The sequence below is a fragment of the Vulpes vulpes genome, chromosome 16 (genome assembly GCF_048418805.1).
Source record: "Vulpes vulpes isolate BD-2025 chromosome 16, VulVul3, whole genome shotgun sequence".
NCBI lineage: Eukaryota > Metazoa > Chordata > Mammalia > Carnivora > Canidae > Vulpes > Vulpes vulpes.
The window spans coordinates 50138223-50166150 of NC_132795.1; the positions used below are offsets into that span (position 1 = coordinate 50138223).

The 27928-nt window shown below is 56.3% G+C and overlaps 1 protein-coding gene across 1 annotated transcript; it reads right to left on the reverse strand.

Moving 5' to 3' along the window:
• Window positions 1–3218: 3218 nt before the first annotated feature.
• Window positions 3219–26749, reverse strand: TTC38 (tetratricopeptide repeat domain 38). Its single transcript, XM_026019803.2, has 14 exons — window positions 26632–26749; window positions 25612–25689; window positions 23113–23194; window positions 21576–21747; window positions 19952–20125; window positions 17856–17931; window positions 15204–15323; window positions 12705–12764; window positions 11801–11839; window positions 10231–10312; window positions 8415–8580; window positions 6729–6888; window positions 6473–6546; window positions 3219–4320 (listed from the first exon to the last, which is right to left on the reverse strand). Exons 1-14 carry the CDS (start codon window positions 26662–26664, stop codon window positions 4227–4229), a joined length of 1410 nt encoding a protein of 469 aa, XP_025875588.2. The 5' UTR covers window positions 26665–26749; the 3' UTR covers window positions 3219–4226.
• Between the last annotated feature and the right edge of the window lie 1179 nt (window positions 26750–27928).

Below are 27928 nucleotides of genomic sequence, written 5' to 3' on the forward strand. Positions count from 1 at the left end.
CGCGCGCGCGGCTGGGCTGCGCATGCGCAGGGTCAGGCTGGCTCCCGCTGGGTTCCGCGGGCATCGCCCGAGTGTGTCCCGCAGGCTCGGCGTCACGCGCAGAGGGACACGGTTCCGATGCCACCTCTTTATCTGTGAAGCTACAGACTTCATTTCCTAGCTAGGGCGTCGATGGGAAGGCCGAGCGACGTCCGTGCACCTCTCTGCTTTGTAAAGCAGCGCGCGCCGCTTGCTAATGCGGGCGGAAGGCGGGGGCGCTGCCCCGGGGAGCGCACGGGGTGACCCGCTGTGTGCCCCTGCAGCAGGGGAAGCCAAGTTGAGTGGTGGCCTGAACATGGCCAGAGGTGGCACAGAAGCCTGCCCTGGGCTTCAGGGCTGCTGGGGAGCTAGGTGCGTCCTGCGGGCAAATGGGGGGCGTTGGAGGGGTGCGCGGGGTCCTGTGGGCGGGGGGTGGGGTCTGCACGGGACAATGCACACGTTGGAGCAAGATCCCTGATCTGAGCGGCACAGATGACTGACTGGCGGGAGGGTCAATCAGCGGCAGCTTGAGATTGACCTCACTTGAGCCTTAGACTGGGAGCCAGGTATAATACCGACCCCGTGGCCTGGGGGGGGGAGGGGGGGATGAGGGGCGCCGTTCAGGACACAGTGTCCCCAAGCCCTTGCTCTAGGCATCCGGGACTGGTGGTTGTAGGGGGAGGTGGGAAGGAGGAGCCTGGGATGCCCCCATAGGGTCTGCTCTGGGAAGGTCTGAACTCCAGAGGGAGAGCACCATTTTCAGAGGATAATGAGCTCTTTATTTGGGGGCAGGTTGGGTGGAGAGTTGTCCAGGGGGCAGTCATCCTGGGCCCAGGACCTATGCCAAGAAGCCTTCCAGGCTGGCGGGCATCTGGACTCCTGTGTCTCTGGTTTCACAGCATCCACACCAGTCACTCCATGTCGTTCTGGTCCTTCTCTCCACTTTTTATTTTTTTAAGGATTTTATTTATTTATTCGTGAGAGAGACAGTCAGAGGGAGAAGCAGGCTCCATGCAGGGAGCCCGATGTAGGACTCGATCCCCAGGACTCCAGGATCACGCCCTGAGCTGAAGGCAGATGCTCAATCACTGAGCCACCAGGTGCCCCTCTCCACTTCTGATCCGGCTGCCCATGAGACTGAACCCCCAAAAGGCAAGGTGTGGGTCTCATCACGTGATGTCTCCCAACTTCACCCAGCCCAGCGATGGGCCTCAGGCAAGAGTTGAGAGAGTGGGAGCTGGATACTGAAGAGGCAGGAGGTGGGGAGTGGGGCCGGGGGGAGTCTAGCAGCTTGGAAGGAGCCCAGCCTACCCTCTGCTTCCCCTTTGTCTTGTCCTGGCATCACCAACAACCTCTTTTCTATCAAAGGGCTCCCTCTGTAGCCTTTGGCTTCCCATGGTACTCCCATGTGCTGGGTCCTTTGGAACCTGCCTTTCCCACCTGAGTCTGTTCATAGGGTCTCTTCTGAATTCCATTGTCTTTTTTTTTTTAAGATTTGTCTGTTTTATTTTATTTTTTTAAACTTTTTTTTAAAGATTTTCATTTATTTATTCATGATAGACATAGAGAGAGGCAGAGACACAGGCTGAGGGAGAAGTAGGCTCCATGCCACGAGCCCAACATGGGACTTGATCCCGGGACTCCAGGACTGCGCCCTGGGCCAAAGGCAGGCACCAAACCGCTGAGCCACCCGGGGATCCCAATATTTGTTTGTTTTAAAGAGAGGACACATGAGCAGGAGGAGGAGCAGGAGAGGGAGAGAGAATCTCAAGCAGACTCCACGCTGAGCATGGAGCCTGATGCAAGACTCCTCTCACAACCCTAAGATCATGACCCAAGCTGAAACCAAGAGTTGGGCACCTACCCACCTGTGCTACCCAGGCACCCCAATGAATGCCATTGTCTTTAGCTCAGATTCCTGCTAAACTAGGGAAGAAAGGGGCAGCCCAGGTGGCTCAGCAGTTTAGCGCTGCCTTCAGCTCAGGGCATGATCCTGGAGACCCGGGATCGAGTCCCATGTCAGGCTCCCTGCATGGAGCCTGCTTCTCCCTCTGCCTGTGTCTCTGCCTCTCTCTCTCTCTCTCTCTCTCTCTCTGTCTTTATGAATTAAAAACAAACAAACAAAAAATCTTTAAAAGCTAGGAAAGAAAGGTGGTGCCAGGCAGACCCATGTGCAAATCCCAGCAGCAGGTATCCATCAGAGCCTTTGGGTTGTAAGAAACAAAATCAGTTTCAGGCTGGCTTTAGAAAGAGGAGAATTTACTGGCTCGAGGGACCGGGAAGTCCAGGAACGAGGGGCTCGCAGAGGGCACCGGGTCAGGTCATCTTCTCCCAGCTGCCTCTCTGGGGTCCTGCTCATCCTCGGGCAGCCTGGCTTTGCTGCGCCCACCAGCCCGGGAGCTCCCAGCTTCCCTCCACTTAGCAGGGCCTCTTGAAGACTAGCTGGTTTGGTGCTGCCCGTGCCCAGTCAAGGGTCTGAAGGCCTACGCCTGCCTGACTCAACCATGGGCTTGTTGCAACCTGAGCTGGGGATTGGGGGGGGGGGGGGGTGGTGGCAGTACATGGCCCAGGTCCCCACAGCCCTGTGGATGCTGCTGGGGGTCAGGGTCCCCAATACCCACTCCCTATTCCTCTCCCTGTATCACGTCAGCACATCGGAGGTGCTTGGTATCTGCACCAATGATTAATAGCTTGTTGCTAACTCTCAACAGTCCCTTCATCCGTCTGTCCTATCCCTGCCTGACAGATTCATTTCTTCCTGCCCCCTTGATGCATCCATTCATGAATTCATTCACCGACATCCACTGACAGGTCCTCAGTGCAGGCTGTGTGCTGGGTGGTGCTGGGGTAGATGCCGTCCCTGACCTGAGGAGGTCACAGCAAGCATGGGTGCCAAGTGCTGCCAGGCAGAGGGGGCACCATCGCCAGCCTGCAGCTGGTGAGGGGAGGGCTTCCCTTTCCTGGTCAAGTCGTGTGTTGCTTAGAACCAGGAGAGGGGAAGGCACATGGAGGGGACAGCTTAGGATGGGAGAAGCACCCCCTCACACACCCAGAATATGTCCCTAGCTCCTGGGTAGGGACAGCACCTGTCTCAAAATCCTATCGTAATCACCCATTTACCATCCCCACCAGGTTCAAGGAGAAGCCTGCCTCTTGCCCAGGCCTGGCACATGGGAGATGAAAGGTACCACGAGCAATAGTCACAAGAACCAATTAGCTGATTTATTTTAATCTCAGAAATGTGTCTATAATCAATTTGGAGGCATCTGCTGCCCCCTGCCTGAGTCCCTGCCTAATTTCAGCTTTACACTGAAGGAACCTGAGGAAGGGCCGGGATCGCCCCTCACCAGCACATTCCAGTGAAATCAGCAGCTTGCCCAGGAGTGTCATTGTGGCCAGGTTGAGAAGACGGAGAAATATAAAATTGGCTCAGATCTCGTTAAAGCTACATGGCTCAGTACTTTGGTTTTTGCCACAGCAGGGCAACCCTGAGCTCAATCCACACCCTGCACAAAGTGTGCCAGGTTCGTGCACACACACTCACATGATTGAAGTCACAGTTGGCATAGGAAACCATAGACCCCATGTCCCTTAATTGGCACCACCAAAGCTCCCCGGGAGCTCGCAGACCTCTCCAGGGACACCAGAGGGCCCCCCACATGCTTCATGGGGGGCAGTGGATGCAGCAGCTTGGGAGCCCAAGGCGAATCTCCACTAGCTGTGACCCTGGGCAAGTCACTTGCCTCCCTGTGGGTGCTCTCACCCCAAAGATGGGACAACACATCTAGAATATGATGAGAACAAAAGGAGAGGGTTCATCTCGGGGCAGCCAGGGGGCGTCCCCGAGAGCTGTGTGGAAGACTCTCCTCCCCCAGCCAACCCTGCCTTCTAACTCTTGAACACCAGGAGGTGTAAGTTCCCTGGGAAGATACGGTTTGCCTGGCAAGTGGTAAGAGCACTGCGCACGCGGGTTCTAGCTGCTTGACTGTGCACCCTGGCCCTTCACAAGGATTACAAGATGCTGAATCCTGTGTCGGGTTGATTTGGGTCTCCACGTCCTGTAACACCGCTGGTTACAGGCTTTCTGCTTAAATTACTCTTAAATTAAGTTCTGCAAATGGTTCAACAGACCTAACATGCCCTAGCTGCTTCTACCCCTGGGAGTCGGGGGCAGCGGATGGGACTCTGGGGAGGGGGCCTGGCCCAGCTCACTGCAGGAGGTGGACAGCAGCAGCCTTTCGGATGAGCCGCTGGGTCAGGGGTGAGCCGGGCTTCAAGGCGTCACGCTCCATCAGGAGGCTCCTGTGGAAACAGGGACAGAGTCTGTCGTGGAACCTCCTAGAAAGTGGGTGGTCCGCTGGTCCCTGGGCCCCAAGGCAGGACAGGCAACTCGGGCTGGGGCTGAGATGGGCAGAGGGAGGACAGGAGGGACACAGCCCAGCAGCAGGAGACCTGGGCTTGGAGGGGGGACTAGGGAGACAGTGCACTGGGGGGCCAGGGGTGGGGCGGTGGAGGATGAGAAGGCAGGGACCCCAGTGCATCACCAGGACGCCCAGTGTTTAGAGAACATGTCAACACTCTCCAAAACACACAGCTGGGTGAGCACATAACTATGGCCTCGTCTGCCTCGGGAAGTTGGGGGTGGGGGGGCATCCTCCCATCAGACAAGAGGGCAGAGCCTTTCTGTGGGGGTGGGGGATGGAGGGGAAGCCACACCTGGCTAATTCCAAAGGCAAGTGGCAGGAGACAAGGTATGGAGAAACCCAAATTTAAACAAAGCAACTATTGTTTAAGGCAAAGACCCCAAACAATTGATAACAGTGATTCTGTGGTGTGAGGGTGGGGGTTAAAGGGCTAGGCCACTCTTGGGGTGGGGACACCATGGGGGGTCCAGGGTTTCCACCTTGGAGGGGAGGGAAGTGAGCTTCCTGTCAATGACAGGAGGGCACCTGGAAGCATGCCTGTCACCCTGACAGCAGCAGGTTCTCCGGGGTCAGCATCTGCTCTAGGCCCCGTGCACGGCTTGTCCCCCCATGGGCCGAACCCCTGCTGCACAGCACCCTCCGCCCAGCTTGGAGGGTATCCTCCACCCGCCCATGGTATGCCCCACCCTGCGCCTGCCCTGGCTCCCCGGCTCCCCAGCTCCTGCCCTCCACCTGCCTCTCTGTCCAAAGGGCCCACCTTCCTGCCAACCTGAGATGCCAACTGGCACCCACACTCTGGCCTGGAGCTCTCTAAGCAATGTGACCACTAAAGAAAGGTGTGCGGCTTCGGTGTGTGGCCGTGGAGGGGCGAACGGTGAGGGGCGTGTGTCCAAGATGCTTTAGAGTTTTAACCAACTCTAGAGCATCCAGAGTGCACACCTGTCTCATTAGTGCTGAGAACACCTGCACTGCTTGGTCTGCCAATGCTGCTGGGGCGGCTGGGTCTCCCCAGCGCGGACCACCTGAGCCTGAGCTTAGACCCTGGGGCTTTCCGCCTGCCCTCAAGGGCTCAGCTAAGGGCAACCCTGGACTTAGAGCTGCACCTTCACTGGGTCTCCCAATACCTCTTCTACCCACCAGGCACCCCACAGCCCCTTCCCCCTTTCTTGTTGCTGTTCCAATGGGGTGCAGGGGACCCATGAGGAGGGGTCACGTCTCACCGCAGGAGCTGGAACGAGCATGGAGCCCAGCTGCCCCATGCAGGACAAGGTGAGCTGGGGTGTGGGAGCTCTCAGGCTGCTGGTGAGGGCTGGGCTTTGCAGAACTTGCTTCTTGGGGCGCCCCTACCCCAACATCCCTAACCCTCCAGCCCCTCCTCCTAACCAGACCACTGGGCCTGGTAAAATCTGCTGGTTTGGGGGCCTGCTCTCAACTGTCTCTTCATCAGGCCACCCTTCCTCCCTGACTGCCAACCAGCTCAGCCTCCACCACAGCCTCCAGAGCAACCTGCCCTGCCCCACCCCCATGGCAACTTGTGTGTGTGTGTGTGTGTGTGTGTGTGTGTGTGTGTGTATGCATGTGCGTGTGTAAGAGATTGCTGCTACGGTTCCCACATGAGAGGTAAGCTCTACATGCCAGGCCCTGGGTCTGCCTGCCTGCACCCCACCCCCCACCTCCTGGAGCCCAGCCCACCCCATGAGAAAGGGTGTCTCCAGCAGAGGGTGTAGCACGTGAAAAGGCCCGAGCCTCTGGAAGAGCAGGATGGGTTGGGTCCCGATAGCTCAGCATGGCTAGACTGAGGGGACGTCTGGGGGGAGGCGGGGCAAGGGGACAGGCCTGGGGGTGGGATGGATCCCTCTGGTCAAGCTGAGCATGCGAACAGGGAAGACCAAGCACCCCACAGCCTCACAGCCTCAAAGGTGGGAACCTCCGTGCATGCTGGGAGCCCGTGGGGGGGACCCCCGCGTGAGAGAGGCAGCTGTGCTCAGAGAAGTCCCCACACGCAGCGTGGATATGAGGGAGCAACTCACCGTGCCACATTCCTGTGGACACCAGAAGTGCATTTTAAGGCTGCCTGGATCAGCAGCTGGTTGAAGACGTCTCTCTGAAAGGTCGGGCAGGCGGGTTAGGCCTTGGTAACGTGGGACTAGGGATGGGAGGCCCCATGCCGCCGTGGGCAGGCCTGTCCTCGGGGACCACCATCCCGGGGGCGTGCACGACGACACCCCCACCCGAGAGCGCCCACCCCAGGAGAGGCTGCTGGAGCCCAGCCTTTGGGAGGCTCACCTGGGCTTTGCTGCCTCCGATCTGCACGATCTGGTAGCGGATGGGCAGGAGCAGCTCCACGACACGGTCGGGGTTCCCCTTCTCGGCCTCCACCAGGGCCTGGCACAGGGGCAGCCCCACGTCACGGGCCAGGAGGTGCTGGCAGTTCTCCCCGGGGGACCTGCCAGCCCGAGAAGGTGCCCTTGGTTACCTGGGGCGCCTCACACTGCCTCCCTGCCTGACCCTGGCGTCCCGAGGGATGGGGCTGTTCCTCCTCAGCCTGGCGTCCCTGGCTCTGTGCCCGACACACAGCAGGTGCTCTGGGCAGGGAGCCCACGAAGGAGCAGCACCCAGGGGTCTCTTGACTGCGGCTTGAATGACCCTGTCAGTGGGGCTGAGCTCTGCTGTTCACCTGGCCTCAGGCAGGCCCTCCAACATCTGGCCTCAGTTTGCTCATTTGGAAAGTGTGGGTGACGGTGCCAACATCACAGGGTTGTCAGGAGGACCACACACAACGTGGGCAAAGGCCCGGTGGCGGAGTTGGCACCCACGCTGGGGCAAATGGCTATCTCTGCTGGCCTGCAGGTGGTGCCTGAGCCGGGTCATGGGGACTGCGGGCGTGGCGGTGGCACCTGCTCCAAGCCTGTCTTAAAAGCACGGGTCAGGGATCCCTGGGTGGCGCAGCGGTTTGGCGCCTGCCTTTGGCCCAGGGCGCGATCCTGGAGACCCAGGATCGAATCCCACATCAGGCTCCCAGTGCATGGAGCCTGCTTCTCCCTCTGCCTATGTCTCTGCCTCTCTCTCTCTCTCTCTCTCTCTCTCTCTGTGACTATCATAAATAAATAAAAATAAAAAAATAATAAAAAAATAAAGTCAAATTGCTATTAGACTTTAAAAAAAAAAAAAAAAGCACGGGTCAAATACTCGAGGGCTCGGTGGGTTCCTCGGGCCTCCCCTGCAGTAACATGACTGCCGTCTAACCGTGGACACCTCACCTGAGCTGCCTTCCCAACCGAGGCCCACAGATCCTGCAGCACAGCTCCGGGAGGCAGGGTGGGGCAGGTGGCGGTGGCCAGCTGAAGCATGGCCCCAGGACAGGACATCAGGGCTCATGGCTCCCATGGCTCCAGCCTCCAGGTGGGAGTCGAGGCGTGGCTGCATCCCTGGTGGCCCATGCCTCAGAGGACTTGCTTCCCTGGCCTCCCTTTGTGTTCAAAACTGGCTCCCACCAATGCTGGGAACTGTGCCAGGGAGGTGTGTCACCATGACCCCGCACCTCACTCTCTTGCCAATCTGTCTCGGCAGGCACTGTCCCCAGTTTTCAGATGAGAAGACTGAGGCTCAGAGCAGAGAAGCACTCTGTCCAGGATCTCAGATGGTAAGCAGCGGGTCTTTCTCGCTCCAGGCCCTCACCATGCCCCCGTGAGAGGCTGCACCCAGGACATTGAGGCTCCCACCCTCCAGCGGGGGGATGGAGAGGCAACTCTGTCTCTTAGGGGAACAACAACTGTGCCCTTGTGGGATATATCCAGCTGGGAGCACACACCTGTGGGTGCACGTAATGCAGCAGGCATCCCCATGGGTGTGCTCACCAGTGGGGCCTCCACCCCCAGCCTCCCTGGCTGGTAGGGGCCGGGACTGAGCAGACCTCAGCTTCCCCCCAGCACCCTGTTGCCCTCCCAGCAGGGCCCTGGCCCCTCTGCGTACTCGCTGGCATCCTGCAGGGTGCTCAGAAGCTCCTGTGTGGTCTGGGTGTCCCCAGCTCCCAAGGAGGCCATCAGGAAGTGCGCATCATTGAACAGCAGGATGTGGTCACGGCTGTGCTTCTGGGTCACGGGCAGGATGTCCTGCCACCGCTCACCCACGGACACTCCTGAGGACAAGGGGAAGAAACCCATAGGCCTGGTCTCCTGGGTGACCGTGGCCTGCACATGGGCCTCCCGTTTTCCCCACACCCCACAGCGGCCCTCGTGTTCCAGGAGAGGAAGCAGGTGGGTGAGCGGGGCTGGCGAGTGGCCTCTGGCCTTACACTGACACCTCTGGGCCCAGCTTATGTTAACTTTGTTTGATTATAAAAGCAATAGATTCATATGTAGAAAACAAACAAAAAAACAAGTGAAGGGCATTGAAGTTTCTGGCCCCTTTGGACCACCCCAAAACCATTTTTAAAATTCTTCCCGTGATTACCGTTGGCATGGCACCTGACACATAATAGGCGCTTGATAACCATCCCTGGAGTTAATAAATAATTCACATTTCCTTCTCGACTTCTCAGCTCCTCAGTACCTGCCCTCCCCCTCCTGAGTCTTTGAAGTCATTACCTCCATCCTACTTCTCGGGGGGCACCTCCCACGGTAGAGACATTGCCCTTGACATCGAACAGGTCTCTGGAGTCTCCACTCTGGATGGTGAGGGAGCGAGTGGCCTCTCCCTTCCATCTACGTGCCCCTGGCACCACCACTGTGCCTCCCAGCCTCTCCTGACACGAGTGCGGAGGTGTGAGGCCTCGGGGTCCCTCACAGTTCCAGGCGGCCTCACACTCTGCCTCTGCAGGTGGAGGGTTCACTGGGCCGTAGGGCAAAGGGACTCCACCTTCTTTCCTTGACAAACAGGACGCCTTCTGGCTGAACTCAGCCCTACGGCCCAGAGGCAGAAGGGAGCCCGCCCAGACCTGCTCCCGGAGGCTCCTGCAGACCCGGATGACAGCCAGAGCCTTTACCCTGCCTTTCCCACACGTGGGCTCCAGCTGCCCACCTCTCATCCTTGACCACACCGACCCTGCTCTTTGGTCACTCGTCCCGTAACAGGCCGCTGGTTTCCGTGTCCTGGGAGCACTGGACAGGCTGTTCTCTGCACATACCATCCTTTCCCGCCTCTGCCTCGCAGAACCCTACACATGCTCCCATGTCTCACATTTCACTCCCTTAGGAAGCCTTCCTGGAACCCTCTGGAAACAGCTTGCCCCGCCCAGGCCTCATCCCCACACTGTCCCACTGGCGCAGGCCCTAGAGTGAACACAGGTTTGGCTCCATTGGGCCTGAGGGAGAGCAGAGAAGCTTCTGGCACCCGGGCTGCTGGCTGGAAACACCAGAGCTGTGATCAACCTTATCCAGGCTGCCTGCAGAGCCAGTGGTGACAATGTTGAGAAACCTCTCTCTGAAATCCCAGGGGGTTGAGAAACTGTCACCTCTCTGATTCTAGGAAAAGAAGCAGCACCCAGAGATAGATGGTCAGCAGCCACCTGCACCCTGCAGGTGTGGTGTGCAGGCGGTGGGAATGGCCTGGAGCCTGAGCATGCCCACCCAGAGGTGATGGGAAGTGGGAGAAAGGGGAGTGGTGGCTTCAGGCTGGTGGGGAGGCAGCACAGAGCTGGTACCCAAGGCCACGGACAGGCAGGCCACTCGGGCCTGCAGCAGGACCTGGAGCTCTTGCCAGGCTTTGGGCCCAGGCCAGAGCCCCTTCCCCTGGTTCTGCGGGAGGGGAGAGGGCCAAGGAGCCCGAGGGGGATGCACAGATCAGCTACCTTCCATCTGCAGCCGGTACAGCATGGAGCAGCTGTCCACCACATCCAGCATGGTTCCGCTGGCCTTCAAGCTGGGGAGGACCTGGGAGATAAGGGTGGGCGGGCAGGAGAGGGCCCACAGAGATGAGCCAGTGCAGGGCCTGCACAGAGCCCGGCCTCAGCACACAGGGTCCATCGCCATCCCCCCTCCATCTCAACTAGCAGGACCATTCCATCACCCAGGGCTTGGGCCGCTCCAGGCGCCAGACCCGAAGAGAGAGCCTTGGCCCTGAGCACAGGCCAGGCCCTGGCATCTGTCACCTGCCGACCTGGGCCTCAGATCATGCTGGCGGGAGGCCGTGTCTCCTGCTCCTGGTTCAGTGTTCAGCTGGCCTGTCCCTCGTGGCACTTGGGGAGCCACCCTCCTTTGTCACCCCACAATCCTAACACAACTCCAAGGGAGGACTCAACCGAAACTTTACTGGGTGCACCCTCGGATTTAGTGCCCGGGCCCCAAGCATTGTTGTGACCCTGGTTTTCTATTACAAAAGCATGCATGGTGGTTCGCAGGAGCTGTGAGTCAGGCTTCTTTTTTCCTTTTTAAAGATTTTATTTATTTATTCATGAGAGACACAGAGAGAGAGAGAGGCAGAGACACAGGCAGAGGGAGAAGCAGGCTCCCTGCAGGGAGCCTGATGTGGGACTCAATCCAGGGTCTCCAGGATCACGCCCTGGGCTGAAGGTAGGTGCTAAACCACTGAGCCACCCAGGCATCCTGGCTTCTTTTTTCTTAAAAGCTGCCTAGGGATCCCTCTGCCTGTGTCTCTGCCTCTGCCTCTCTCTCTGTGTGTCTCTCGTGAATAAATAAAACCTTAAAAAATAAAAAAAAAAACTGCTTAGGGGTGGAGGAGGGGGAATGGGAGTCATGCTTGGAGGGCATGGAGCTGCAGTCTTTTCCAGAGACAGATGGTGGTGATGGTGATTGGCCTCCCGCACCATGGAACCATACTCTCAAAAGTGGTCACAGTGCAAATTCTGTGTGTATTTTACTAAAATAAAAAATTCCTGTGGGCACATCAGTAATTCTACCAAAGAGAAGCCATCCAAGATGACTAGAGTACGGCGCCTGGGTGGCTCAGGGTTAAGCATCTGCCTTCAGCTCAGGTCACGATCCTGGGGTCCTGGGATTGAATTCGGCTTGGGACTTTCTGCTCCCTGGGGAGTCTGCTTCTCCATCTCCCCCCCCCCCCCAGCTTATACATTCTCTCTCTCAAATAAATAAATAAAATCTTTAAAAAATAATAAAATAAAATAAAATAAAATGACTAGGGGTACGTCCGGGATTTCAGAAAGGACCAGCTTAGATGTGTCGTCTACCAGCACCCATGGCAAACAGAGTCACTGGGTGTCTTCACCCCGTCCCGGTTACAGCAACCACTTAGGGCAAGAATGAACCCCACGAGGTCTTACACAAGAAGTGAGCTCTTGCTACAGCTGTTGTTTCTGGCTGAGATGATACTAATGGCTCAAATATCTGCTAGACACTAAAAGGCAAATTTTGCAATCAAATTCAGTGCAAACGTAGACTTACATGGTTATCGTAAATGGTCAAGGCGGCCTCGTATTCGCCCTGGAAAAAATCAAGTTCCCATGATGAACATGTGGCTGAGGTCCAACGGGATTGAGAAATGAGCCGAAAAGCCAATGCCCACCCTGCCCCCAACCCCAGCACCCTCCACGGGGGATGCACAGTGCCACCTGAGGGTCTTAGGATGGCCGAGCAGAACCACCTGGGCTCGGGCTCCGGGCCCCCCAACATGGGAGGCAGTGCCCGCCTTTGCCAAGGGGACAGTTTCTGTGGAAGCATTAATTTCCCCGACGTGCTTATCAGACTGTTAGAAGCTTTCTCACGTATTTCTTCTAGTCTTTTCCCCCCCCTTTCTTTTCTTTTTTTTTTTCCCCCCTTTCTTTTCTTTACTGTTTAGTGTGGGCCACTGCTTCCCTCCAGACACTGCAGGCCCTCACCATCCAAGCATCTCTCCTTGGACTTTTAGGGAGCATGTAGGTTTTCTCTACAATAAGCGCCACTGAAGCAGCTCCCTCATAAATGGGACCCAGTGGCAGAAGCAGTGAGGTCAAGGGTGCCCCTCCCCACCCCTGCTCCCACTGGGACAAAGCCTTTGGAGGGTCTCATGGCTCCTTCAGGTACAATCTGGGGTGGGGGGGGGCTAGCTGTTCACTCCAGCAGCAGAGGACACTCAGCCTAAGTTGTCTCCATAGATGACATACAAGACACATGATGTCCATGTCCAGACAGTGAAAAATGCCTAACGTAGCTTAAGCCTGAAAAGCTATTTGAAAACATTAATGCTCTATCACATCCAGGTGCTATTCAAACGTGCGAACACAAAATATGACCCCCAGGACCCAGTAAAACGTAGAAAGATAGTTATTTCTCTGACATCTTTATAGGATAAGACAGCTGGCCATCTCACCTTTTCAATCAGATACAGAGCCCAGTGCCAATAATTATGACAAGCAAGCATATCAGAGTCCTGGGGAAAGAACGAGAGAATTAGAGAAAAATCTGACCGCCTGTGGGGGAAAACAGTTCCTGGGGGTGGTTTTGTGGCCCCTCTGTGAGGGCAGGAAACATTCCCCGGGCCAGCTCTGGGGGACGGTGCCTCATGTGCCTGCATTACCAGGGAGTCTGAGACCAGGGGAGGCCGGTGATACATTAGCCCCACAGCCGGAGCCAACACAGAGGCTCCCCTGCTCCCCGCTCCATGGGCCTCCGGTGATACATTAGCCCCACAGCCGGAGCCAACACAGAGGCTCCCCTGCTCCCCGCTCCATGGGCCTCAACCCCCATTATGCGTGGAGTAGAGAAAACGGGTGATCAATCCATCCCATAAACAGGTGTGGAGGCCCACTGGGTGTCCATGTCCCAGTAAAGCCGTGAGGATCAACGAGCCCAGGGCTGGACTCCTGCAAGTAAGGGGGGGGCAAATCTGACATCTGGACAGTTACTACCGGCACGCTTAGGCCCCCTCCTTCTATGAGGCTACTGCAGAAGCCTCCTCCTCTGCCTGGACACTACCTTCTGTTCCTGGAAAGAACGACTGGCAATACTTCCTCTGTGGCCCGCATTCACCTTCCACCCATGCTTGAGGACACCCAGATGCCTGCGTCTCCTCTTCCTCACGGGCCCCAGCAGGCCTTGGCGTCTTTGCTCAATCTGGTCCTGGGCTGGGATGCCCTCCATCTCCCCCATCCCTCACCTGGCAAACCCCTACATCCTTCAATACTCAGCTCAGGGGTTGCCTCCTTGAGGAAGCCTTCCCTGACCACACCCCCCTCAAGTCCAATGGGGTTGGATGTCTCCTGTGAGTTTCCACGTCCCTGAGAGTGGCTCTAGCACGGTGTGTTTCATAGTGCTCTGGGGAGCGGCTCACTCCACTGGACTGAGCCTTTTGAGGACAAAGAAGTCTGGGGGGGGAACTCTCGGCCGGGTCTGCAGGGTGGGATCTTGACTGACCTCCAGGATGGGGCAGGAGGAGGAGGAAAAGGAGCCCAGGCCACACCATCTACCCCAGGGTTCTCCTGCCAGCCCGAGGCTGCCCAGAGCTGTGGCAGGGGACAGATGCAGACGCCAGGAGCCTAACGCCCCTCGGGAGGTGAGCCGGCCAGCCTGGGTCTCTCATTTCACACACATCTAGAACCAACAGCAATGGGAACTCATCTGGGGCCAAGGGCTTCACAGTCATTGAAAGTGGACCAATGAGGAACCAAGGCTCAGAGGGACCACTTCTTGCCCCAGCGTCCAGCCCGGCCTCCAGCACCCAGTAAAGTCGCAGCATCTGGGGAAGGGACATGAATGGAATGCCCCAGAAGGCCCTGGCCAGGCATTCCCTGGCCTCCCCCAGATCTGCCCAGGCAAGCCCCTGGCCCTCTGGCAGCATGGTGGGGCCACGTGGTTGCTCCTCCAATCCCAGACCCAACACTCTGGCAAGAACTAGGAGCATCTGCCTCGGGGAGGGGGGGCTGAGGGCAGGGCTTCACCCCACTGCCCCCGCCCCAAGCTCTGGCTCAGGCTGCCCCCATGCCTCTCCCATCTCCAGGGCTCATGGGTCCTCACAACAACCTGTGTGTGAACCTCACAGGATCACAGTTCTCACACCTGTTCACCTACTCTACCTAATTCCACTCCCACTTCCCACTGGGATGTCCTAGGCCAGGGAGCAGCTTGGAGGAACGCAGGGGCTGTGCCAGTCCCCTGCTCCCTGCCTGATTCCTGGTCTCTTTATGGTTCCCTCAGGCACAGAGCACCTGTTGCTCGGTGCCAGGCGGAGACTCAGCGCCTTGGCCAGCGGGACCTTGGGAAGCCCACCACGGCACAGACTAGGGCGGGGCAGCAAACCACACCTGGACAGGTGGCTAGGCTGTGTGCCCTAGGACAAGCGATGCACACAGAGGAAGGGGGCGCCACCAGAGCCGCTCCCCAGGAGTTGCACGCTGAGCCAGCTGACTGGTGGGGGCAAGAGGGACAGCTCAGGGACCATATGGTTCTCACCGGTGCCCAGACTCTTGAGCCCCCAGTAATTTTCTGATCTGTTCCTTTACACCAAATGCCGCCAACCCAAAACCTACTGTATAATCAACTGCAAAACACTGGCAGGGGCACCTGGGTGGCTCAGTGTCTGCCTTCAACTCAGGTCATGGTCCTGCATCAGGGAGCCTGCTTCTCCCTCTGCCTGTGTCTCTGCCTCTCTATGTCTTTCATGAGTAAATAAATAAAATATTAAAAACAAAAACGCTGGCAGGTTTGGGGGAGCGATGTGGCTCCCAGGGGACTGTGGCTTGACAGAGGCTCCTCTAAGCAGAACACAAGTTTGTCCAAAACTAAGCCGCACCCTGGAACCCCCATCCATAAAGCCTGGGCTTAACTCAAGGGGATGGATGGGATCTTCCAGGCCCGTCGACAAGAATCATACCTTCCAGTGGGTTTCTGAGTGCTGCATAAACTCCAACCCGTCCTTGATTTCTGCTTTCATCTCGTGAATATGGGCAATGGTGTGCACCGACCATGCATCCGTGGGGTTAATAGACAAAGCCTACACGGGGAGGGGGTGGGAGATGATTGGAGATAATGTGGATTAGTCAGGCTGCCCAGCGACGGGTCGTCTCCAAGTCACGCAGGGATGAGATGATGGGCCGGAGCTGGATGGGCGAGCATGGGACGGGTACAGGTGTGGGGACTGTGCTCTGCCTCAAAACAATAATGACCCCAAAGTCCAGCCCTGCTGACCATCTACACAAGGCTACCGGGGAGGAGACCCCTGCCCATTTCAAAAGTGAGGGACTGAGTTCAGGGAGGCTAAATGACTCACTCAAGACCACAGCTGGCTCTTTCCTAAGCCAGGGCTCATCCTCTGGGCCCCATGGCCTCCAGCACACAGCTGAGCCACCTGCAACATGCCAACTAGCCTCTCTGGGCCTTCCTCCCCGGTCCGCTGTGGAGGTGAAGTGGACAAGATACGTACGAATGCTGAGCAGACTGCCAAGTGCTCTGCGGGCTTCTGGCTGCCCCCACGGACGACCACGCATCCATGAATGGCCTTCTGGGCTCGTTCTGATGTTATTACTATTAATCACATGCCCAGTGAGCTTGACAGTGACCGGCAAAGCAGGCGGGACACATGTAGGATTCCTACCGCACGGTAGCATTCTCCTTCCCATCCCTCATACACAGCTCATGTTTACTGGGCCCCTCCTAAGTGCCAGGACAGAGCAGTTGAGGCTCCAAGTAGCCCATGACCAATCCACATGGGCCCAGGTCCCCCACGCCAGGCCACGGCCTCCCCCAGCCCCACTGTCCCAGTACCCCAAGCCTTTTCCAGAGGCAGGGTCCCTGGCCTGGCAGGGAACCCCTGCTGTGGGGTCTATGCTGACGGGTTGTCCCCAGCAAGCCCTGTGACTCTGCTCCCACCCACTGCTTACGCGGGCCTGCCCAGTCCACATGGAGACGCTCTAAGAAAGACCGTGTCCTGTGGGATGATGAGCACCCGCAGAGCCCTGCAGGACCAGGACACTCAGGGAGACTGCAGGAGCATAGCTGAGCAGGCCCAGGGAGGGGACACCCTGAGAAGGCCCAGGAGGGGACATCTACCAGGTGAGCTGCTCTCATGCAGGGCGGAGGTTAGGGCTGCAGCCCTGGGCAAAGAGCAGCCCCAACCCGCTCCCCAGATGAAGGCCCCACCCTCTGTGAAAGGCTCCCAACCAGCTTCTTCCCAAGTCTCCCTGGATCAGAGTCACGAGACACAGTGGGACCCCCCCCCCAGCCTTTGCCCCCAGGGACTCCCCCGCCCCCCTCCACCCTAAGCCTCAGCCTATCCAGTGACTCCAAGTTTCAGGAGTGCTGAGGCAGTGCTTTCCCTGCCAGCTACCCTTTGCTCTTCCTGCCCCTGGGGTTTGGCTTGCAGATGCTAAGCCCACACCACGCCTGCATCACCTCCCTGAGGCCTCTCCAGACTCCAGCGGGGCCGGGTGCAGAGCACCCACGCTGTCCAGGAGGCCTGGCGGTCACTGTCACAGCCACATGGAGCCCAGTCAACCATGAAGCATCCCTCTGCACTCAAGCCTGGGATCCATCTCCATAACCAGAACAGATTTCAGAAAACTCATGGCCCCCTGGGCCCCCAAAGGGGCAGGGGTCCAGGGGGCCAGCTGGGGCAATGTCTCAGGGAGGAGCACTGGCTGGGATGCTGGGAAGCCAGGTCTGGTCCAGGCAGCCTCAGGGATGGTGGGGTGGTGAGGCGGTCCCGGTGTGCACCTGCTCTGCCCTCCCCGAGCCCTGTGGACTTGAGCAGAACTCCAGCCTGGGCCTCCCTCTGAGCTGTGACCCTCTTGTCGGGACAATGGGAGATTAGTGCCTCGTGGTACAGGGAATGAGCAGATGAGAGCGGGTGTATATCAGGTGCCAACACGGAGCCAGGCACCCCCGTGTTCCTGACAGTCCCTCCCCTGGTCTCAGTTTCCACTCCTGTTGGGGAGGACTGAGGACAGGGACTCCAAAGGCCACAGAGGACACCTTGTGCCCCCATCCACTGCTGCGGCCTACCACTTGGTCCTGGGCCCACAACGCACCTCAGTACCAGCCAGCGTACCAGGCAAGCATGGCGCAAGGGCCTGGGCCGACGGGAAGTACTTGGTGAAACCACACTCCTCTGCTCCCTTCACCCTCTCTCCCTCTGGAAGGAGGCAGAGGTCCAGAGAAGGGCTGGCTGGCAGGAGCCCAACCCCAGGTCAGGGCCCTCCTAGAAGCAGCCTTCGTTGGCAATCATGGGGCAGCTTCCCGAAGCTCTGAACTGAGACAAACAGAGCTGGGGGGGCCTGGAGCTGTCTCCCATGGGTCCCCTGAGGGTGAGGTGAACACAGCCTCCCTGGGTCTCACTCCCCTTCCTGGCCGTGGAGGCAGTTTGCAGAGCCAGCCCTGTAGACTGCAGGAGGGGCGGCCGCTCTTGCTGGTAAGGAGAGTCCTCCCCAGCATCCCCGAGGAAAGGGAGACCCGTGGGGGCTCGTGTGTGCTCTGCCCCCCACTGACTCCCCTCCCTAAGGGGTCAGCACCCAGGTTAGGGCCCACTGACCTCTTTGGCAAGCTTCTCTGCCTTATCGTAGAAGTTGGTTTCCATTAATCCAAAAGAATAGATGCCTTTCACATAGCTAGAAAGAGAAAAAAAGTCTTCAGGAAAGTGGACTATTCAACCCTCAGTATGGGCTGAAACTGTGTCCCCCCAAATGATGCTCGAACACATGCCCTAACTTGGAATTAGGGTGTTTGCAGACGTGGTCGAGATGAGGGTGGGCCCTAAATCCAATGACCGGTGTCCTTACAAGAGAAAGGAGAGGAGGGCTTGGACACACACACACACACACACACACACACACACGGGATGGAGCCACACGACCCAGCAGCTGGATGCTTCTGACCAGTGAGGTCCATTGTGACCGTCATCATCTGCACAATCATCCACCCCCCAAACCCTGTCTCTATAGCAAGCTCTCTGCAAGTCACACCCTACCCCCTAAGATGTCAACACACCACCTCCACTGGGGATGCCAAGGGCCCCCTCCTTCCTGTCCGGCTGGTGGCACCCACCTAGAGGCACAGCCCAGGCCACCTCCCTGGGAAGCCACAGTGAGCGCAGGCAGGCGGTGGCTTCTCTGCGGGCAACACTGTGCACGCCCCCAGCCCAACCTGGCCTGCCCTCACTGGACAGGTCCCCCCGGACCCCAGCTCCTAGAGTCCAGGACCCCATCAGTCCAGCTCACTGTTGGCCCAGCCCAGGGTGAGCTTGAAGACACTCCACTGAATAAATGCACACTACCATTTCCCATCTGTGATCCCTGGCACGGAGTGCCAGGGTGAAAGAGGCATTCTTTCCTGGGGTTTTGCGGCATTGTGGGAAAGCAAGATAGAGCGAGAGAGTTCCTATTTGTGACTCAGACATTATCTTTACAACCATGTATACAAAGTCTAGCTCTCGTTATTCACAGAAGCACACTGGCTTCCAGGCTTTGCTGTCAAATATTTATTTCTTTTAAATATTTCAATATTTCTTTTAAATATTTATTGGAGTCATTTAACCTTCAGCATTTACACATGTATGGAATGCTCATGGTGTGCCCAGGATTGTTAGGCTTTGATGATGGTTAATCTCATGTATCAACTTGCCTGGGCTATAGTATCCAGTTGTTTGGTCAGACACCACCTGGAGGCTTTCATGAAGGTATTTTGAGGATGTGATTAACATTTAAATCTGTAGACTTTGGGTAAAGCACATTACCTTCCATGATATGGTAGGCCTCGTCTAATCAGTTGAAGACTTAACAGAAAGGAGTGAGGTCTCCAGAAGAAGGAAATCTGCCTCCAGATCGCAACACAGAAAGCCTGCCTGACTCCCCAGACTGCTGGCCTGGCCTGTGGATTTCAGACTTCCTTGCCAGTCCCGGTAACTTCATGAGCCAATTCCTTAAAATCAATCCATCTCCCCCGACATATATGTAAATGATACAGCCAGATATTGATACCCTCTTGGTCCTGTGTCTGTTAAAAACCCTGACTAATACAGCTCTCCAATCCACGAGTCCGCTGACCTTCACAGCCTTCCTGTGATTAAGAGGAATGGAGGCCATTCTGTGTGGGGGTCACTAGGGCCACTCAGGTACTCCGGGCCTCTCTCTCTTCCCGAGCACACAGCAGAGATGCACTTCCTGGCCTCCTGTGGGTGGGTGACCAGCTCTGACCAATAACTTGGGAGTGGCAGAGTGTCCCTTCCTCCCTGAGGCTTGCCACTGTGAGTCCCCCCGGAGTCTTCTCTCTCTCAGTGACCTGCTAGATCATCTGGGACCCTGATATAGGAGGGAGACAATGACAGGGGTGCAGAGCCCTCAGCTCTCCCATGATGGGCGTGGAGTATATGTGAGAAATGAGCCTTTGGAGAATCAGAGCTAGAGGATGTTTGTTACTGTGGCAATAACTACCCTGCACTGACTGATACACATGGTACTGCCTCATTCACAGGATGGAATGGGATAAGAGCAAAGGGAAAGATCTTTTCACCTTCTAGAACTAGGAGAATAGCTACAGTAGACTCACTATTTTTAGGGCAGGGCTAGGACAGATACCATGAAGAAGAGAGAGAACAAGAAAGAAACGAGGTGACCTCCAACTGGCACGTACCTGCTCAGAGGGATGCTGGGTGTCCAGAAGGGATAAATTCGAGCCACAGAATCTCGCATCTGTTCCTGGTAGCCCAGGTAAAAATAAGCATCGTGGGAAAATTTTAGGGCTAACATGTCTGTTGGGTGGTCCCAGAGGATCTGTTCCCATAGTTCACAGGCTCTGGAAAAGTTTCTGAAAGCAAAGGGATTTATCAGGAACACTGGACATGTAGTTCATCCACATGGGGTGTGCAAAAGGCATCGTTTCTTGCCAGAGTCTGAACTGGTTAAATATATATATATATATATATATATATATATATATATATATATATATAGTATATATATTGTGTGTATATATATATATATTTATATTTATATACACACACACGCACACATAGAGAGTCGGGGGAGAGAAGAGGAGACCGAAAATGATAGAAGGGGAGGCATGCCTGGGTGGCTCAGTGGGTAAAGCAGTGTCTGCCTTCTGCTCAGCTCATGACCCCAGTGTCCTGGGATCAAGTCCCGCATCAGGCTCCCTGCTCAGGGGGGAGTCGGCTTCTCTCTCTCCCTCTGCCTCTCCTCCCTGCTTGTGTGTGTTCTTGTGTGTATGTCTGTGTGTGTGCGCTCTCAAATAAATAAATGAAATCTTTTTTAAGAATTAAAATAATTTGGGGGTCCCTGGGTGGCTCAGCGGTTTAGCGCCTGCCTTTGGCCCAGGGCGTGATCCTGGAGTCCCGGGATCGAGTCCCACGTCGGGCTCCCGGCATGGAGCCTGTGTCTCCCTCTCCCTCTGCCTGTGTCTCTGCCTCTCTCTATGTCTATCATAAATAAATAAAATCTTAAAAAAGAATTAAAATAATTTAAACAAAGAAAGGGAGAGAGGAAGAGAGCATATCTTACACACAGCCACACACAAAAGCTTCTGTGTTACACTGTGGCTCAGAAAATTGGAAAACCAGTGGGGAATTTTTACTGCGGAATTCAAACAAACAAAAAAAACTGGTTTAACAAGTTGCCAAAGACAATTTCCCCTGAGAACTAGCCTGCTGCAGGAAGTCCAGGGAGTCCACAAGGTGGAAACCCACTGCCCCCACCCCTCCCAGTGCTGACACCCTGCATAGCTCCGCAGGAAGGCCCAAGCAGAACCTGGTTAGGTCACCTAGCTGTGCGGGGCACACATCCCGGCCTGAGCAGACCCAGAGGCTGTTCCGGAGATGGGCTCCAGGGTCACAACACCCCCACACAAGGTGATGGCTGTAGGGACGATGGAAGCAGGGGGCCACCCGGAAGGCTCTGAGCAGGTGCTCACAGGGGTGTGTTGGGGCAAGGAGCAGAGGGTGAGAGCTTGCTTCTCTCTTCTTTCAAATACTTCTGTAATGTGCTCCTAGTATTTCTATAACAAACATGAGAACCCATTCATTTAAGGCTGTAAAGTAGGTTGCTTTGAACGTGAGATCAGAAATCCTAGCCAACCGTTTCCTCCTCCTGTGGTCAGGTGAAGACAGAGCAGCAGGCAGGGAGATGGCCATGGGAGGCAGGGCAGGAGCACCTCCAGACCCCCTTCCCCAGGGCGTTGGGCAGCCCGTGGCACTGGCCTGTGTGGTCTCAGGGCACCAGCCCCCCGCCGGCCAGGCCCTCACCCCTTGGCAAAGGTCTCCACTGCAGACACGTGCAGCCGTTCCCGCTGCGTCAGTGGCTGGGTTTGGGAAACCTCCACCATGGTCTTCACGGCCAGGTCCAGCTCCCTGTCCAGCCTCACAGAGCTTCCAGTGCCGACCAGCACGAGCCCATTGGAGATGGCGTGGCCCATTGCTGGCGAAAGGTGGGAGAGCAACTGGTGATTCACAGGGTCCTGCCCCATCCCATCCCGTCTGCCCCCCGCCCCCCGAGTGTGAAATGGATACCCCCCATCCCAGGAGGGGAGGCCAGACGGCTGGTGGGCTGTGCAGGGCCCCCAACAGAGTTCAGAGCTCGGCCTGGACCCTTACCACACACATGGAGAAGCAGCAACCCCTGAAGCATGCTTTCCTCCACCAATATTTTTCTAACAAGGGCACTGTGGTGAGTGTCAATGTCTGGAGCATCTCCCCCCCCCCCCCCTTCACTGGGTGAACTGGTTAGGGCTGTCTGTGGGCTCCCTCCACCCCTAATTGCCCCCAGCAGCTGACATTAGAGCCTCCAGGGAGGTGTTCAACAGGCACTCCAGTGTAGGCGGCTGGTCCCTGGAGCAGAGTGGTTCTGAGCCACTCTCCTGCATGGAGAGTCGGGTGGGCTGTGGGGGTATGCCTGTGGCCCGTATAGCAACCTTGCTGGCAGGTTTGCAGACCCCCAGGCCCTACTTGAGCTTCCTAGGCTCCAGCCTGACAGAGGCAGGGTGTCTGGCGGCACCTGGAATGCAGCCACTGGCCCAGGCCTGAGACCAAGGAAGGAATGAACTATAGTGTTGGGACCACGCATGTGGCCCCTGCTTCTATCCTGGGGCCTGAGGTCTGCTCAGAGAGTGAGCCTGCTCCTGGCTCCTGGTCCCCCATAGGCAGGGCTCAGCTTCCTTCATTCCCCATTCTGTGCTCCCTGTCCTCAGCAGGACAAGGAAAGGGGTGGTGGTTGCTGCCCTTTCCTCCTCAGCCCTTCCAGGCCTGGAACCTCACCCCATGTGGGGCCTCCCTCGTGGGCTGACTTCCCTATGCCCAGAGCATACATGGCTCGTCTGTGATGCCAGCCTCTATCACGAGGCCTCCACGGCCTGATGCTCCAGCCTAGGCCTCACTGGTGCCCTGAAAGGCTGCAGTAAGCCACCTCTTGGGTTCCTGAAGCAGGTCCGGGATACGGAATGCGTTATTGATCCCAGCCACTCAACTACCAGCTGGGTGGTTTGGGATACATTTCTCATTCCCTTTCCTCCTCTGAGAGATGGGGTCAGTGTCCTCCTCACAAAATTGACAAACAATGAGGGAAACAACTAAAAAGATGCCTCCTGTGGAGCCTGGTATCTCTAAGAAAGCAGCTGTAATTCCAAGCCCAACAGTGGCCATCATCTCCCTGCCCTCCCTCTGTGCAAAAGGCCAGCCCGGTCATGGCCACCAGCCTGCCCTCCCCATGCCAGCCTGAATCGGTCAGGGAACCAGAGAGGGGTTGGACCCATGAGACAGTGCTCAACTCAAGGACAGCATCACTCACCGAAGGTTGGATCTGCTGCTCTGAGCTTTGACAGGCAGCCCTCAATGCCACCAAGACTTTTGTCATTAGTCCAGGTTACATACTGAAACAGAAAAGGCAAAACAAAGCTGTCTTCAGAGTGTCCTTCGTTCGTGTTAAGGAAAGCGTGTGTCTCGATCTGGATTTTCTCTCCGGAGAATTCACTATTTCATAGCCTGAACTTCAAGGGGCCACACCTGAGTTGATCTCAGGTGGAGAGACTGAACACTCATAACTGAAGGCATGTCTTCTAGGGCTAGTCAGATCACTGTTTTCAGAACAAAAAAAAAAAAAAAAAAAAAAACATCTAAAGGAAGCTTCTTCCTGACAGGTGACCTGCCCAGAACATCATCTTCTTTAGCCATAAGATGGGCCTTGAAATCAGGCACCACAGTAGGAACCTTCCTATTTTTTATTAATTCCTTCCAAAAAAGAACTTTCCTAAACATTTATGACAAAAAGTTAGGGAGAGGCATGAAAGCCCAATGATCAAACCTGATCTCATCCCATTGCCATTTTGGTAGATCTGTTTCTAATCCTTTCTTCAAAGATGCTTATTTTGGGGGCGGGGTGCCTGGGTGGCTCGGTCAGTTAAGCGTCTGACTCTTGATCTCAGCTCAGGTCTTGATCTCAGGGTCCTGAGTTCTGGCCCGGTGTTGGTCAAAAGAAAATGCTCACTTTTTAAAGAATCCTAAAATCATAATAATGCACTGGATTTTATTTTTTATTTTTTATTTTTTTAAATTTTTATTTATTTATGATAGTCACAGAGAGAGAGAGAGGCAGAGACACAGGCAGAGGGAGAAGCAGGCTCCATGCACCGGGAGCCCGACGTGGGATTCGACCCCGGGTCTCCAGGATCGCGCCCTGGGCCAAAGGCAGGCGCTAAACCGCTGCGCCACCCAGGGATCCCAGCACTGGATTTTAAAATGTGTCCTATCAGATGTCTAATCTACATCTACATAGAACTAGCAGAGTGTGCTTTACTAAGTCACGGGGAGGTGACGCAGACTCAGAGGACACCCGCTCTAACACGGGGTGGCACAGAGGCGTTGATACATGGGACAGGATACACACAGGAGGTGTGGGGGTGGAGGTGGACAGTGCTACATGGAGGAACCAGGCTATGTAATGAATTGAGGGCTTTACCAAGGCAAGAAGATGCAGGAAGCACCCAAACAGAGCTCACATGCACAGTGGAGTCCTTCGGCAAGCTAGCAGCATTGCACCAGTTGTTTCTCGCACTTAGATTTCTAGAAGCTGGGGATCCCTGGGTGGCGCAGCGGTTTGGCGCCTGCCTTTGGCCCAGGGCGCGATCCTGGAGACCCAGGATCAAATCCCACATCAGGCTCTCGGTGCATGGAGCCTGTGTCTCCCTCTGCCTATGTCCCTGCCTCTCTCTCTCTCTGTGTGTGACTATCATAAATAAATACAAATTTAAAAAAAATATTTCTAGAAGCTTTCTCAGTCCTTACATTGTGGATGGAGTTAGAAGGCAGTGTTCCCATTGCTCATGATAAAGACCAACTCTAGTTTTCCATCGGCATATACAAACCCAGGTGCATTCTACTCCTCCTCTATCTGAGTGCATGAGCCAGCTCAGCTCCCTGGGCCTCAATTTCCCCATCCTTCAAACAGAGTAGTTGGACCTTACCTTGGAGGCCCTCCTAGTTCTAAAACTATAGGATCCTTCATTGGTGTTAGAAATTAGTGGTAATGGGCTAGAGGATCTTGGAACTGCCATAGGTGGGAATAACATATTCCAATGTTAGCTCCAGTACAGGGCCTCAGGCCCAAAGTGGAGGCGGCCCATATCAAACCCTCAGCAGGCGGCAGCAGGGGATGCCTAGGGAGGGTCAACATCCTCATAAACATCCCACTGCTGTCTGCCTGCTGCAGGGGCACCTCTCAGCTGTGCCATGGGTTGGCAAAGATGCTTCCAACATGTTCCTGTACACCAGGGCCCAGAGTACATAAATTCCACTCTAACCCATTGCTAAATTCATCCTGCAATTGAACACTTTCCAAGCTGTTGGCTGTGGGGCTTCAAAGATTCCCTACTGTACCCAAGTTTATCAGGAGATTTGTGTTGCCATGGGGCTGACAGGCTTCCCTGCTTATAAAACAGGAGTGCTGATAAATGTGAAAAGCTTTAGAAGCTTCGAGTACCGTGGCTGCTCATGGACATCATACAGCAGCTTTACTTGGAGAGTACATCAGAGGCCACACACGTCTGGCTGAAAAGCTAAGCAAGCTGTGTTAGATGAAAGTGTGGAGCACTGCCTCATGCTTGATTAAGTACCATTTATTTTGTGGCATAAATAAATCTCACTGTTAGGTGTGCCAGGATATCTAAAAGTGAAAAATACATTAATTAATTAAGCATTAATTAATACATTAATTAAAAGTATTCAATTATTTTTAAAAAACCACATCACAGGCCTTAAGAGAAGAAACCATTGCATTGCTCGACAGGCCTACCTGGGTCAGGATAGCGTCGAACAGCTTGCAGGCCTCGTTGCTTGTGGTTGAGAGTGGGAGCCCGGAATCCTTCCACGCCTAAACACAGCGACAAGGGAAAAGCCATGACGTCTTCCAAACATGAACATGAACCCCAACCTCCAAGCACGGGAGATCTCCAAATGCGGAAGATCAATCATGTGGCTTGGGTTTCCAGAAGCCCCAGCCTTGTGGGGCTGGCATGGACTCTCAGATTTCATAGGACGGTGCAGAGCATGTGAAGCTGAGCCCTGGGTGGGGGAGCCTGATGTAAATCCCAGGTGTCTCTAAATAGGTGTGTCCCTCCTGGCAACATCTGCCATCAGAACCTTGGTTGGGCCCACATGGGGCTCTGGAGGGTGTATGGGGCAAACACTCAGCACATGGCAGGCCCTGATCAGGCTTGAAGGGAGGTCTGGTTGGGGAGAAAAAATGCATAGTGCTAGGAGGTGGTCTTTCCATCTGGCTGGCAAAATGGACCCTATCTGACTGCCAAGATGGACCTTATCTGCATCTGGCAGGCAAGATGCACCGTATCTGCTGACTATGGAAACAACTCCTCTCTTCTCAACTTCATCAGATGATTCAGACTGTTCACTCTTAGGGCTGCCCTTGGGGGGGGGGGGGACCACAGACCTGCGACTCCCCTGGGAGGGGAGCCCTCTTCCACTCCCCCAGCACAGACTGCCTATTGCATGACCTGGAGGAGGGGGCAAGTCCCCCGAACTCCACCTTCCTCATCTGCAAAATGGGTTCAGGCTCCTCCCCGCTGGAGGGTCCGAAGCAGATGCCCCCGATGCACCATGCCAGAGCTAACGCTTCTTAGGTCCCGGGGTCCCACGGGAGGGTGCTCGGGCCCCTTCCTGCCCCCAGGACGCGCTCCCGGCCCTCACCGCCGGCTCCCCGGCTGACCCCGGGTCCCGCGCGGGTCGGTGCTGCCCCGCCGCGGGCGCCAGGCCATCCCGGGGCCGCGGGGCCCGGCCGGGCTCGGCCTCCACGTACCTGGCAGTCGCGCAGCGGAGCGGGGGCGGCCATGGCGACGCGAGAGTGGCGAGGTCGGGGGTGGCGGTCCGGGGCGCCTCCGCAGCGGTCCGGGCGCGGGGCGGGGCGGGGAGGGGCGGGGCGGGGCGGGGAGGGGCGGGGCGGACACGGGGCCGCCACGCCCCCGCCCGCTCATTGGTCAGCCGCGCCGGCCCCGCCCCCGGGCGCTCCGAGGAGGCCTCGTCGACCCCGTCCCGCCGGGGCGGGAGGGGAGCGCTGCGGTGGGGGCCTCGCTGGGCGCACCTGCCTTCCTCCCGCTGCAGACTCACAGCCCGGCGGCGGGCCGGAGCGGGGCGGCGGGGCCGGAGCGGGGCGAGGGATTCGCTCACCGTCCCAACTCCTTCCCCACCCCCGCCAGGGCGCTGCCCCCCCACCCCCGCGGGGACCTTGTTGGGGACGCAGCTGCGGAGTCCTTGGGAGGCAGGGGAGCCCTAGGGCAGAGGACTCTTGCAAGCTCTTCCCAGTCCCACTTTCAAGCCTTGCGCGCACACATGCCTCGAGGGCATGTCTTGAAGGGCGCTCACAACTACAGTCTGTAGGAGAAAATCTGCAGTAGGATCCCATTAGGTCACGTTTGCTAATATGCAAAACAATACATTGCGGAGGGACTGGGTCCTGTGTAAAGAAAGTGAATAGATTACTGGTCCCAGGAAAGAAACTCGAGGCAATAGCAAGAACTGAACTCGGACCAAGGAGTGCCTGCTCTGGTGGTGCTAAGGACTCTGACCTTGGACTGCATTGCCATGGCTCTGTCTGCTTAGTGGGGATGTGGGCACATGAATACTCTTTGCTATTTTTCATATCTTCTTTTTCATATCTTAGTTATTTTATTTTGTTTTTTAAAGATTGTATTTATTTATTCATGAGAGACACACAGAGAGAGAGGAGGAGACACGGGCGGAGGGAGAAGCACACTTCCAGGGGGCAGCCCGATGTGGGACTTGATCCCAGGACCGCAGGATCACACCCTGAGCAGAAGGCAGATGTTCTACCACTGAGCCCCCCAGGAACCCCCATCTTTTTATTTTAATATTCCCATTCCCCTCTGCCTGCTGTGCCACTTCCCTGCTCTACTGTGTCCACAAAACTTGTGCAGGGTTTTATGTGGTTGTTCCCACCAGGCACCACTGACACTGCACTTGTCCAGGTCAGGTTCCAAATCCAGAAGCTGCCTGGGCCACCTCTTCGACCTCCCCTTCCTCATCTTCAGCTGTTCTGACACAGCAGGCCACACTGCTTCTTTCTTGAATCCCCTTTT

Excerpts from the sequence above, each read along its gene's own strand:
- TTC38 (XM_026019803.2), bottom strand. The coding sequence starts at position 26,664 with ATGGCCGCCCCCGCTCCGCTGCGCGACTGCCAG. Across the intron at positions 21,748-23,112 it reads AGCAGCAGATCCAACCTTCG|CAATGGGCCACGCCATCTCC; the intron begins GTGAGTGATGCT and ends ACCTTTCGCCAG. Across the intron at positions 12,765-15,203 it reads ACTCAGAAACCCACTGGAAG|GACTCTGATATGCTTGCTTG; the intron begins GTATGATTCTTG and ends TTCTTTCCCCAG.